This window comes from Drosophila guanche, unplaced genomic scaffold (assembly GCF_900245975.1).
Source record: "Drosophila guanche unplaced genomic scaffold, DGUA_6, whole genome shotgun sequence".
Taxonomy (NCBI): domain Eukaryota; kingdom Metazoa; phylum Arthropoda; class Insecta; order Diptera; family Drosophilidae; genus Drosophila; species Drosophila guanche.
The window spans coordinates 2,032,437-2,046,139 of NW_022995755.1; the positions used below are offsets into that span (position 1 = coordinate 2,032,437).

Here is a 13,703-nt window from a genome sequence, read left to right on the forward strand (position 1 = left end):
GAAACAAATATTAAAAAGGAGTAAATGGAAATACGTTTAAAAGTAACTCAATATAAAAAAAAAAAAAAAATAATGGGGAAAAAAATTGGGTTTTATATGGGTTTTACATAAGAGAAATTTTCAAAATTTTTGCATCGAAATAAACGAATTTTTTTTTTTTTAATTTTATAAATCATTTTTTTTAAACTGTTTTTATTTGATTTTATTTTTTTTTTGTATATAAAGTTAGATTTATTTGGCCTTCCCATTAATCTTTCTATTAATTAATATGGTTAAATATGATAAAAAAAAACCAAAATATAAAAAAACAATTAATTAATTTAAAATATTAAAAAAAAAAATACAATGTTAAAGCTAAATTTTCCAAATTGAGAACTCAATCAGAGAAAGAGTGGAAAAATAAACTCAAATTTTCAGTCGTTGCCCACTGCCCAGAAAAAGTTCTCCTCCTACAAGCTCCATTGTGTTGTCATATTAAAAAAAAGAGCGCAGGCCCCCACCCATATCCTATCCCACTCGAGCTCCGAGAGCATGGCATCAGCGCCACTTCACCATCATCCACGGACTTTGTCTATGATTAATAAAAGCAACTCTGGCAGTACATGAACAAGCAAGGATCCGGGCATGTGAATGCAATTGTATTTGTATGTCTCTACCCTCTCAGTGGGGGGCGGGAGCAGGGTGTATCCAACCAACAGCGCCATTCAATTCTCGCACTCGTTCATAATTTATTGTTGCAGGCAGATACCCGCACCGACCAGAGCCTGGCCAGAGCCTGACCAGAGCTCTGGCTCCTGGTCATGCTGGTAGCGCATATGTTCCGGCTGTTAACTTGCCTTCTTCTGGTTTTTTTCTTTCTCTTCTTTTTTTGTGTGCAGAAAATGTTCTATTGAAATATTTGCAAATTACTGGAGTGTTGTCCTGACAACGACGTTGATGTCCTCCTGCTCAGACAATGGACAATTTGCGCCACAGAATCAGGTATTTAAAATGTGCAAGGAACAAGTCGACAGATTTAAATATACATACACGATACATACATGCATGTAGTTGGGATGTATGGCAAGAGATGGGACTGGGCATGGAAAAGGGACGGAGACGGAGACTGTAGCGCCTGTAGCTCGCTGCCGAAGCTGTCCATGGTCATAATTTATTGCACAGAGCTCTACGTTATTTCGAGGAGCTGGACACATAGAAACTCTGCAGCAGGAGTAGACTATAAACGTCCACATACACATACACGTACACGTACACGTACACGTCCATCCTTTGTTCGTGTTCCCCCATTCATTAAACAAAATAAAGTTAACTTCTAGTAATTGTCAACGACAGTTTGATGTTTTTCTGAAATATTACAAGTAAATTGTTTTGCTCTGGCTTCTCCTCCTCTGCAGGTTCCTTTCCTTTCCGTGCCATGCAGATTTCCCATTTGGAAAATATATTCAATGCTGTATCGTTATTGACAGTGTTGCAATTTGCTAAATTCGATTACCTCATGCATATGAAATTTTCTGCTAGACCCGGATTGCCTGCCTACCTACGGTTGATGTATGAGCTGCTCTTCTCCAATGATTAATGATTCGATCTCCCCCTCTCTCTCTCTCTCAGCAACAGAATTATGCTGAAAGTCCGGCTCCAACTCCAGGGGGCAGCGGCAACAATTCCCTCAATTAAGTATGCGGCAAGGTCAGAAACCAGAGCAAACTCAATTAATATAAGCGACGGCAAACAATCAACAAAAACCACGACAATGCCGACACTCCGCCCATTTCAATGACCATAAAATGCCGCTTTAAAGCCGACTCCTACTGGCTACTGGCTACTGGCATTCCCAGTGTCCTTGGTCAGCCGCCGCTGCTGCTGTTGCTGCTGCTGCTGCTGCTGCTGTTTGTGCAGAGCCATGCCAGGGGTGGGCCTGAGGTCGCCATTTCACTAATTAAGCAAATATTTGCTGGCTGCCCCACCCTGCTGCCCGGCTGCAGGAAGTTATCTGAAAATTGTGCTAGAAACCATTCAACGACTTCTAGCGGTACAGAAACAGAGTGCCATAATAAAGACTAAGAATAATTCCATGTCAACACACTCATAAATAATGGACTGGCTACCGATGGAGTCTCTACAGTCAGCCCCCAAAAGCCACCAGTCCAACGAGCCACTGCCATCATCATCATCAGCATCGTCTCTGATCCAAGTGGCCAGGTACCGAGAGAGTACAGACAAAGGCAGAGAGGCAACCAAAGTATTTATCATAAGCAGAGGAGGGACAGAGCAGAACTACAAATACACTGCCCAAAAAGACGCTACTTTGTGCCAAAGATACAAGCTTCCATTTTGTTTTTGTTCATCCAAAGTATGGCAAAAGAAAACTCAAATTATACTCAAAGAAAATTCAAAATTTCGTACAACTTTCAGTTCGATGAAGAGCAAACTCCTTGAACCGCTAGTCCGAGGGCAAGAAATTTGCAAAAAAAAACATTTTTATAGACGAGAAAATTTATCAGTGCCACAAAATGAGTTTCAGTGACAAAGTTTTTCCACTCCCACCCGCACCTGGTTGGGCAACGATTTGTCATCTTTTAAATACAACAAAAAACCAGAAACTTTAGTGACTGCAGCGCAGGACCAGGACACGGAACAGGGTGGGGGTACGGTACAAAGGACAAGGCAATAATGCGTCACAGCATAAATTTTATTTATTTTATAAGCGCCCAAAGCCCCGCCAAAGAGGTGGCCCCAAGAATTGCAAGAGCCTGGCCCTGGCGACAAGGAGCCATGGCTACACGGCGACACAGCTCCCTGATAGCTCCCTGTCTCCCCTGGCTGGCAACTTTGTTGGTCCTAATACCTGGCATGCCTGGCCAACACTTTGTTGCCGTGTTGCGGTATTCAAAATAGGTTTTTAGCAGACCTCCGACAATGCAGCCAGCCAGTCAGTGTCAGTCGTCCCCCCACCACACCACAGTTATGAATGGGCAGTGACGGACCTCAGATATGAGCAGCGACACTGCCACTTCATGTCAGGCTTTGAGCGTAATTTTTCTCAGCGAATATAACTTGAGGAGCAGCAACACTAAACGAGCTTCTTCGCCGTGACAAAAAAAGAGGGGATGTGGCGCTTGTAAAAGTTGAAGGATTTGCATAAGTAATTTGACAAAATGTAGTTGACAGTAAAAAGCAGCGAGCCACGTACACAGCACACAAACACACATGGAAAAGCTGGAAAACTCCTACGGAGCGTGGCAGCGTTGACAGTGGGCCAAAAAGGGGTGGACACACTGGTTGATGGTGCCATTTTTCTTACTTATACGCATGGACCACATGAGTGCAGAAATTGCATCATTAGCTCCCAGTGAGAAATGTGCGTAGAAAATTACAAAAAATTGCCAAGAAAAGATTTCTTGAAATTAAAAGCAAGTGCTGAAAAATCTTTAAAAACAAAAGCGGAACCAGAAGTAAATCAATTTGCTATCCCAGAAAGACGTAAACATAACTAAAAGCGGCTCGAAATGTGTTCAATTTGTGTTCCATTATTCCCTTTCCCACTAAAAAAAAACTACTCCTGCCTCATGATTCGTTCCATGGTTCCAATCGTAATAAGTCTTGTTAGTCGTATCATCATAAAGTTCCCACAAACAATGTCTACAATCAAATCAGCCGTGTCAATGTGCGGTAAGTGGAGAAAAGAGGCAACGAAGAGTGGAATACACTAGTTAAATTGAGATTTTTGTGGGGATTATTTAATTTTTACTTAGCTACAAAAATTACTTAATAGAGTAAAAATATATTTTTTGGCATTGCATTAACTTTTTGAGAGAGTATTTGATTTGTTGGTAGCTTAAAAATGTGTCAAATAGAGCTACAGATTTATTAGTAAATAGATTTGATTAACAAAAAAAAAAATTGATTTGTTCTTTGCTAAAAAAAATAGTGAAATACCGATACAAAATTTCCTATTGAGCTTGTTTGATTTCTCGAAGTAAATTGGTTTTGTTTTGGGCTAAAAAAATAAAATTAAACACTGATAAAGATTTATTATGGATTTTCATTGATTTTTTAAAGTAATAATTTATTTATTCTTTGCTAAAAAAATATAATTAAAAAGAGACAAAAATGTATATGAAAAACAAATTTTGTGCAGTGTAGATTCAACTCTAATATTATTAAACTTGTCTAAAAAACATTCCAAAATAATCTTTAAATGGCAAATACACCAAAAACCACCCCTAAATGCATAAACTTTAACCAAAATCTGTGTTTAACTTCACAGCTTGCTTAAAAAATCGCTAATGCCCCCTGAAAGTGTATGACAGTGAAAGGAAAATACAAATCATAAAGCGCACATCAATTTTGGCTTCAACGGGGGGAGTCCTGATATGCGGGCATAAATTTTATGCACTCCGCGACACCAGCACAAAAAAAAAAAGAGAAAAAAAACAGGGCGGTAATGATAATGCCGTGTCGTGTCATAAAAAGAACGAGATATACTTCTGCGACAGAGGGTTATAATAATAAAATTGACAACAAAAAGGGATAGGGGAAGGGGAATGTATCTAAACAAATGAGCGACGCGCCGCAAAAGCTCTTATAAAAATGTATCTATGCATTCTCGGTGGGGCGATTGGTTGCCAAGCTTTTCTTTGCAATCGCCACCCAACCACAACCACAACCCCAACCCGCTGCTGGGTGTCTGCCAGTAGTTTCCGTAGGACGCCGCTTATGGCTATGGCTGTGGATTGTGGCTGTGTGGGTGTGGGGCTGCAACGGCAGAGCGGCTGAGCGGCTGCCTGACTTGAGTGAGCGGAGCCCCATTCGTTGGCAATACTCGGCACACGCGACACGTGCGAGGTGCGTGCAAAGTTCCATATTGTATTAGTGACAAAGCACACAAAAAGTTGAAACATTTTCAAGCATAAAATACAATAGAAAGGAGAGAGATACCGAGAACGACAGCGTACCACACGTCAGCAGCTGCCAGGAAAAGGTAAAAAGTAAGCCAAAGAAATAATCGACATGTCTGTTAATTATTGTGAAAGTTTTTCCCAACACACACACACACACCACACACGCTGGCTGTCAGTGGTCCCAGTTCCAGTTCCAGTTCCAGTTCCAGTGCCAGCTTTTCCTTTTTTTTTTGTCGCCTTTTTTGCTGCGTTGGCTGTTCCCCCGACAGCTGGCGGTGTCACTGACAGTAGGTGGCCGATACTTTTGCTTGTTAGCGAAGTAAGCGGAGTCGTCATCAGCGTTTTCATCTGCAAAATGTATCTGTATCTGGCCCAGTTGCGAGTGTGTTCCATGTCATAAAGACACGCACAAATCATGCCTAAACCCAAGCTTGTTCCCAGCCTCCGGCGCTGTCTTTGTCTCTGCTCCATTGCCCTTGGTGTCCTGCCTTTTGCTTGACTCGCAATTTATGGTTAATCGATGTTGTCTTTGAACGTGACCTATTTGCTTTATTTGCTGTCTTTCGAGTGTTGGTCCGGGATGCCCCCCGTATCCCTGCCATTATCCCTGCGACTCTCGCACTCAGCGTCGTCCTGCTGACGTGTTAAATTGTCTTTTTGTTTACACCCCCCCAACCCCAACCCCAACCACAACCCTTACTCTTACCCTTACGGCGTACTCCCAATAAAGCCATCATTTATGTTTCATGTTCCATCTGCTTTTGCCCCTCTTCTTCAGCTCACTCTTTATCCTTTCTTAGCTGGCTACTTTATAAGTCGATTTTCACTCTGGCCAAATCGATACAGCGACGACCTTGACACCCGGCAAGGATGCTGCAGTTTCCTGCTGCCGCTGCAGTTGTTGCCCGCAACATTTGTTGCCAGCTCGGGCAGACACCCAAAAAGCTTTTCTCCTAGTCACCCAAAAGTGACAGCAAAAGTGACTACCAACTGTGACTAAAACGTGACTAGATGGCGTGTCCAATGATTGAGGTGCATGTCCCACAAAAGGACACTAAAGTCCCCACCTGGGGGGTTGCCTAATTAGAGCAAATGTTCATTACTCAGAGCACCCATTAGGGACTATCTAAGGGGGTCATCGCAGAGGCAATACGAGCGCAAATGTAAACTTGTATAAACCCTTAAATATACCCTTAAATATAGCCTTAAATATACCTTCAAATACAAGCTTTTGGATTTTTTCATGCACTTATTCAAATCCCAACAATCGATGTAATTTCCATGGCCCTGAAACGTTGCTCTAAGCTGGGTTTCCTCTCTCTATATATCCTGACAGTCTATTCGCAATCAATGTTATTGATTTGATAGACAAATACTGCTGCTCCGCCTTCACAATTACACAACTCGCAACTCACTTTTATGACAACTCAGGGCTGGCAGCGCTTTAAGAGTCAATAAATCAAAGAAATCAGGCTTTTGTTTTGCTTATTATACTTTGATGCGCTGCTTTCGATTTACTTATGCATAAATACAAGACACAAGACTATTATTAATATGATGTCATGCGTAAAATATTGAGTTGAGTGCACATTGAGCGCTAATCCAACTAAGTAGTTGGCCCCCCACAAGTTGTCACAGTTCATTAGGCCAAGTGCCAGCTGGTCAGAGTTCAGGGATCACACACACACACACACCCCAAGGCCTAACCATAATTGTTGGAAGGTATTTCCTTAGGTGTGACTGCTATAATTCACATTTTAGCTGGCAAAATTCCTTGCCTAAAATAATTGGCTCAAAGTGGGGCACGCGGGCAAGCCTTCTGCTGCTGCTGCTGAAGCGTGAATTTGTGGGGCAACAGCGACATATTTGGTTATGATTCATTTAAAATGCAAATAGATGAGGCAAATTACACAGCGGCTTGGCCGAGGCTTTACCTAGCGACTCAGACTTGGCATAATTAAAAGCACACGCCGCCAAACCCACTTTGTAAATCAATTCCTAGGCGCTGTCATAGCTCGCGGCTATGAGCTGAGTAGAAGTACTCCTAGTACTTGTTGAGCAGACAATTATTGTACAAAAATTAGCGCAGTAAAATCAAACAAAATTCACGCATAGCCAAGGGGCAGATTTGACAGGCTCGAGCTCAGGCTTAGGCTCCGTTTCAGACACACAACAAAGTGAAATGAAATGTAATTAAGCTAAACAAAATTCCCAGATCAAGTTGCTGTTGATTTTTCCACCTACACAAATATTTCCCTTCAATTCAGTCAGTCAGAGAAGGCCGCAAAAATATATTAAACTAAAAATTCAAATAGAATTCAACGGAAAAAGCAGGCAGCGGCAAGCATAATATTTAGAGACTTTCAATTACAATTTCATTCATTTAAATCTAACAACAATGGAGAGCATATCAAAGGTATGCAAATTGTGTAATTTTCTGATCATTAATCTCTTGAAATTTCTTTATGGCAGATGCAACGCGAGAATGGTTATACGAAGGAGGCCACACTGCAGAATATGGCCAAACGTGAGCTGGCCAATGGCCTCGACAAGGATCCAATTTACAAATTGCGACTGCAGTGCTTCAGCCGTGGCGCCACTGGCATCTTGGGCTTGTCCAGGTGAGTCAGTGGTTGAACTTTGAAAGCGCCCAAAATTCGGTTAGGCCTGAGTTTTGGCTGACTTTCTAGGTTATTTTTCGGGTGTTTGTTTGGCGAAATTTGTGCATTTTTTGGTGGCTAAGTCTGTGGCAAACTTCTGCCCCTAATTGCCTTAGAAAACTCTTTAAAAACTCTCTCGTGAGCTGCATATTTTCGCTTTAAACTCACTTCCCCATGGCCGACACATCAATTAAGTTGCTGGCAGCTCCATCATCTCTACCTCTGGCCGCTCATCCAGGGTATGGCTGAGCTTTAGCCAATTTATTTTTATCCCTGCACACACACACACACACACACATGTTGCAGCAGAGATATATTCTACATTCTACATTCTGTTATATTCTTTTTCCTTTGCCATGGGCTGGAGTTCGGCAACATGGCAGAGGCTGGACCCGGCTTCGAGCCGAGTATATTAAAATGATGAAATTGTTGAGTGCCGGACAAGTGGCGAGATAGAGAGAGAGAGCGGCGCAAGGTGAAGATGGTTTGGCCTGCAAAAATCTGGCAAATGAAACTGAAACTTTGCCGTGGTGTTGGTGATGCTGCTGCGCCTGCAGATCCTGCAGCTGCTCCTGCTGCCGCCACTGCCTCTGATGATGATGTTACTCGCTCGCAAGTTTCCGAGGGGCGCATGTAAATACGAGTACGAGTTGGGTTCGAGTGCATGTTGAACTAACATTCTCGAAAGCTCTTTCAAGTGTGTGCAGCAGGCAAAAAAAAAAATATAACACAGAGCACTGTGGGCTGCTGACAGAAACAGAAGCAGAAACAGAGGCGGAAGCGGTGGCGGAGACGTGGAGCAGGAGGAGGCTGCTGCAGAGCCTCCCTCCCAGTGGCTGGTGGCAAAAATCGCTGACTGAATGCAAACAAACATAATTGGATTTCTCTCTAGTTGCCCCACCACCCTCGAACCTCATCAATCCACAGAGCAAAGGTATAGAGCAGGGGGCAGAGCGGGGCCCACTGTTAGTTTTTATTTCAATTTGTAGCTCACATGGACATGCAGCGACCGCGCGGTTCTTGTCTGCTAACAATTTTTGCCCCGTTCTGAATATGCAACATATGTGTGTGTGTGTGTGTGTGTGTGAGTGTGTGTTTGTGTGTGTGTGCAGCGCGCATTTTCATTTGTATTTATGCAATTTGTTTGTTTGCCATCCGGAAAATTCAATACATTGAATGGGCATCGTAGCTGAATGGGGCGGCTGCTTGCTTGCTCCTCCCCGGCATCAATGGCATATTCTTATCCCTGCTCTCGTCTCTCCATGCCTTTGTCCATTTTGCAATAATATAAATGTATTTTCATTTTTCGAGCATTACGTGGATATATATACTTTTGCCTAACTATTTGCGCAGAGCCTTTCGTGTGATGGATGATGATGGCAGCCAGACGCTCAGTCCCGAGGAGTTCAAAAAGGGAATCTCAGATGTGGGACTGGATGTGACCGACTCGGAAGTTGCCGAAATGTTTGCGCGGTAAGTGAAGAAACTGCCTTAAAAGTGTTAACAAAAATAAACATAAAATTATGCGCCCCACAGCTTTGATGCCGATGGCAGTGGCAACATTAATATGACTGAATTTTTGGACAAATTGCGCGTAAGTTGGCACAAAAAACTTGCATATGAAATATTCTCTACCACCCTCCCTCCCTCCCTCCCTCCCTCCGGCCCTTTAGCCACCCATGAACGAGAGTCGCTTGAACATTATTGAAAAAGCCTTCGACAAAATGGATGTCAATGAGGATGGCCAAATAACCGAATCGGATCTCACGAATCTCTACTCGGTGAAGGATCATCCCAAGTACTTGAGCGGCGAGATGACCAAATCGGAGATTCTGCGCGAGTTCCTGAAGAACTTTGAGGCTGGCGCCCCGAATCCCGATGGCGTGGTCACCAAGGAGGAATTTATCAACTATTACTCCACCATCAGCGCCTCGATTGACAATGATGCGTACTTCGATTTGGTCATGCGACGTGCCTACAATCTATAAAAGAACAGAAGCCAGCCATTTGGGAAACATTTAACCAAAAATCCAGTCCAATGTTTGAAATTTTAATGTACTCTTAAAGTTAATCTCTACACACACACACACACACACTCAGTCCGTGCTTTAGTCGTAAACATTTCCATGTCAGACGCCTCCCCCCATGGCCGTACTCTCTACATTGTTCCTCGCGCAGTTTTTGGTCCAAATAATGCGCTATAATAATTTATTAAATTAAAGCCGCGTGCTAATTAGCATAAAACTAATTAGATTACTTGTACATGTGAAGCCACAAAGCACGGCATAACACTCACTGAGCAGGGCTACGGGTTGGGCTTTTGGTTTTGAATTTGGGTTTGGGATGCCGCTGCTGTGTTTTTTTTTTTGTCGCTTTTAATAAAAGTCATGTCAAACATGGCCCCAGCCCATGTAGCGGCACAAATAAGCCTGATTAGCTGATGTTTCACCAGGCTCTGCTCTAGAGTCGCATCTTGTGGGCAAATCGCTTAATTAGCAGCCTGGCAATTGGCAAAACTTTAATTACATTCATTTCGCATCAGCTTTGAGATTCTTATCCGGCAAACTGGCACACACATAATACTAATATCGATAACAGGCAAAGGCAAAGGCAAACGTCTTGACTTGACTCCCGGACTGGGACTAGGGCTGATTATGCAGCCAAGTTTTTGTATGCCATGTAGACAATGTTAAAAGTTTGCTCAAGTAATTAAATCACTTCGATCGGAGCTAATTACAAGGCAGGCAACATACTCGTACATGAAAAGCCACATGCGCGGTGCTCCGGCCTCTTCCCTGACTCTGCTGACTGTCTCTAAGGCTCCTGCCTCTCTGTCTGTCTGTGGTGTGCAGCTTGTTAGACAAAAGCCTTGGCCAAGGGGAGGCCCAAGCAGCGTTAGCGGCAACAACAATGTTGACAAGTTACCTGCCAAATTAATGCAAACATGAAACGTGCGGCAACGGGAATATTAATTAACTAACTACCAGGGACACTCGCACTCTGCACTGCAAGAAATCACACAAATCGCACTGATTCCACTTTCGAATGAGCGCTGAGTAATTGTCTCGCAGTGCAGGGCCTCGTGGCTGCCCCGACAGTCCCAAGTGTTGCCACTTGCCACTTGCCACTTGGCATTGTCAGTTTTCGAAGGCACACATTCAGCTCTAGCTGGATAAATCCCACGAAAGTAGTTCGCTCCTGTTCTCCTGATTAATGAACGTTTCATTAGAGTGGCGCTGGCTGACATTACATAAGAGACAGACACCGAACCCGTCCCTGAAGTTGTGCTCTCTCCTCGCTATTTACATTTCAGCAGGTTGCCGAACGTGATCACAATATTATCGCTTCATCAGCGTAGGTACAGCACTGCGCTGCCCTGGCCCTGGACATTGCAAACATTATGCCAACAAAAAAAGAACTGAGAAAAAATGCAAAAAAAGAGCAAAAGGTAAGTTCCGGCTTCGGCTGCGGCTCCTCTTACACTTCTGTCGCTGGACTTGGCCCACGTAGGTCTGCCTGACTCTGTCTCTCCCTCTCTCCCTCTCTGTTTTTGTGGCATCCTGGCCATGGCAGCTGCGCAACTTAACGAGTTACAATGATTTTCGTGCTAATTAAAATGGTTTTTGCATTTAGTTTACCGCATTAGCATTTCGTTTAGCAGTTGAGCAAACACCAGCCTCTTCGTGTGTGTGCCTGCCTAGCCGTATCCGCATCCGCATCCGTATCCGTATCCTCTCCTGTGCGGCATAAATTACGCATACGCAGCGTTTCCCCCAGCGCCACTGAAACGTAAACGTTGGCCAAAAAGACACACAGACAGCTGCGCCTAATGAACTTCGGCTGCGGGCTGCCACCACCGCATGACTATCTGTCTATCTGCGCGTATCTATATCTTTTTCCAGCATAGTTTCAGTCTCTTTTGTCAACTGCAATGTCTTCCGCTCTGACAATCTATCCCTGCTGCGGCGTTAATTAGCTGTTTGAGATGTTTTGGCAGCTCAGCCCGCTGACTGGCGGATTGAACCTCGTTAGTGGTTTTCAATTACAAGTCACTGAATGTTGGGTTCATCTTTTTTGCCAGCTCTTCCAACTTCATGGCAGATTAGTTTCACTCCTGCTTCGCAGCATAAGCCACAAACTTCACTAAACTGCAGCTACACTTATGGCCAGAAATCTAATCCAAGTTATTTCTGGCTCACACGTGTGGGCTAAAGTTTTCTCTGCCATAAGCAGGGTAAAAGTTATTTTTGGCCCACAATAAGCAAATAACCCAAAAATGCAACTCAAAGTATTTGTTTTTTTTTTTTTTATTTTGCCTTTATTACGGGTGCAAAAATTTTATTGTTTAGGGGGGTTTGGGGGGGCAACTCGCATGCTGGACACGTGTAAAAAGTTTCAGTTTTAAACACTTGCAACAACAGCACAGAACATGTTTTCGATTTTATGAAATGTTTTCGCTTTTGTTTTACGAATCACAGAGACCAAGGCACAGAAATGTTTGCCCTTACACGTTAGATATCGAACGTAAAAGCAGGAGGAGTGTGTGTGTGTGTGTGTGTTTGAGAAATCCCCAAGAGCGAGGCAAAAACTTTTAGTTTTTCGTATCGCCCACGTTTACTGTCAATAAAACTTTGCACGAGAGCTGGCAAAAATGAAGAAAATGAAAATCCCAACTAAAAATGGAGAACGAGAGAGAGGCAGGAGCCAACATAGATTATGTTAGTCGGACAAGCAGAGAGAGAGAGTGCGAGCGCTGTCTTATAAAACATGCAAATGCAGTGAAATTACACGTTACGTATACGCCCCAGCAAATGAAAAATGTAAAAAGCAAAGAAGGCAGCGCTGCAGCAAAAGGATTATGCGAAAATTATGCTGCCAGGATACACAGGGAGCAGCGTCAGGCATAATTTCCACGCACATTAAATTCAAGTGCTTTCAATAAAGTCAAATCGTGACTTTGGCGCTAATGATGGGAGCAAAAAGAGAGGAAGCCCGAACCGCCAGAATGTTTGACAAATTGACTTGCAAATCACTCGGCTGCCCTGTCAGTTCTTCTCTTATTATTACTCTTATTTTTTCTTTTATTTGCTGCTGGAATTTCATAACTTTTGGTACGGTCTTTTGGCCCGAACGGATGCCGCACTAAAAGCGCACTCAGCTCAAAGACAAACCAACGGAAATCGTTTGAACATCTAAAAGAGCGGCAGCTGAAGATGTAGACTGAGACTGCAACAAGATCCCAGGGCGTACGTGCCACGGTGCCCAACACAAAACACGCGACGCAGACGAATCATAAGCAGGCAGAGGCCAGGGCAATGGCAGAGCCAACTGCCAGCAGCAGTCACTGGGTGTAGCCCCAGTCCCTGTCCCTGCTGCTGGCCGACAATGACCCGAGACCCCCAGAGCCCGAGAGCCCGAGAGCCCGCCAAAATGAAAGGCCGCAGCCAGACGACCGCCATTTATAGTGAATGGATTTGGATTTTTCGGATTTGCGCACAAGATAATGTGCAGCAATGGCGCTACCACTCTATGGGTCGTCTCTGCTCTTCGTGCCACTCCTCTTGGCGCTCTCCTCTTGCCACTGCTCAGCCGAAACGTTGCATGTGAGTGGACTAAGCAGCAGCAGCTCGAATGCAACGGAAATAGTTTTGTGTGAGATTTATTGCCACTCTGGAGAGTCATAAAACGGAAATTGTACACAAAATCCTTTCGGATGCTCGTTTAAGTTGCCAGTTGCTGGAATCAGCTGCCCCTCGATCCTCCTCCCAGCTACCGGTGCCTCCCCCCTTGGTCCACTTTCCTCACTCTCTCTCTGTGTGTTGTGTCATTTTTGTTTGTCCAAACCCCAACCACAGCCCCAACCCCCTGTTTATGTAAGTCATCGCTTCGTTTATCCCTGGCCCCACACCCCACCCCTACTGCAGGCCATATCCTATTTGGAAATTATACTTTTGCACATTTTGTTGTTTGTGTTGCCCCGCAAAAGCCTTTTGCTATTTCAGTTTCAGTTTATTTTATTTGCCATCCTCTTGAGTGGGTCAAATGCAACACTCTCTCTCTCGCTCTCTGCCTCTCCTTTGCCCATAGATTTCCCTGGCATTTGTCGCAAAAGTACAGATTAAAATTGCCCACTTTGCTGAAT

General features: G+C 43.8%; 1 protein-coding gene across 3 annotated transcripts; it reads left to right on the forward strand.

Annotated features, from left to right (window-relative positions):
• Positions 1 to 4,958: 4,958 nt before the first annotated feature.
• On the forward strand, positions 4,959 to 9,823 carry LOC117589787 (calcyphosin-like protein). 3 transcript variants are annotated; one of them, XM_034281988.1, is made up of 5 exons: positions 4,959 to 4,981; positions 7,374 to 7,522; positions 8,915 to 9,034; positions 9,098 to 9,155; positions 9,235 to 9,823. In XM_034281988.1, the coding sequence occupies exons 2-5, from the start codon at positions 7,374 to 7,376 to the stop codon at positions 9,547 to 9,549; spliced, it is 642 nt and encodes a 213-aa protein (XP_034137879.1). In that variant the 5' UTR covers positions 4,959 to 4,981; the 3' UTR covers positions 9,550 to 9,823. The 3 variants fall into 3 exon arrangements, with proteins under 3 accessions (XP_034137879.1, XP_034137878.1, XP_034137877.1); XM_034281987.1 differs by having other exon boundaries at positions 4,966 to 4,988; XM_034281986.1 differs by lacking the exon at positions 4,959 to 4,981 and adding an exon at positions 7,279 to 7,317.
• Positions 9,824 to 13,703: the final 3,880 nt, after the last annotated feature.

Excerpts from the sequence above, each read along its gene's own strand:
- LOC117589787 (XM_034281986.1), top strand. Across the intron at positions 7,523-8,914 it reads GGCATCTTGGGCTTGTCCAG|AGCCTTTCGTGTGATGGATG; the intron begins GTGAGTCAGTGG and ends CTATTTGCGCAG. Across the intron at positions 9,156-9,234 it reads AATTTTTGGACAAATTGCGC|CCACCCATGAACGAGAGTCG; the intron begins GTAAGTTGGCAC and ends CCGGCCCTTTAG.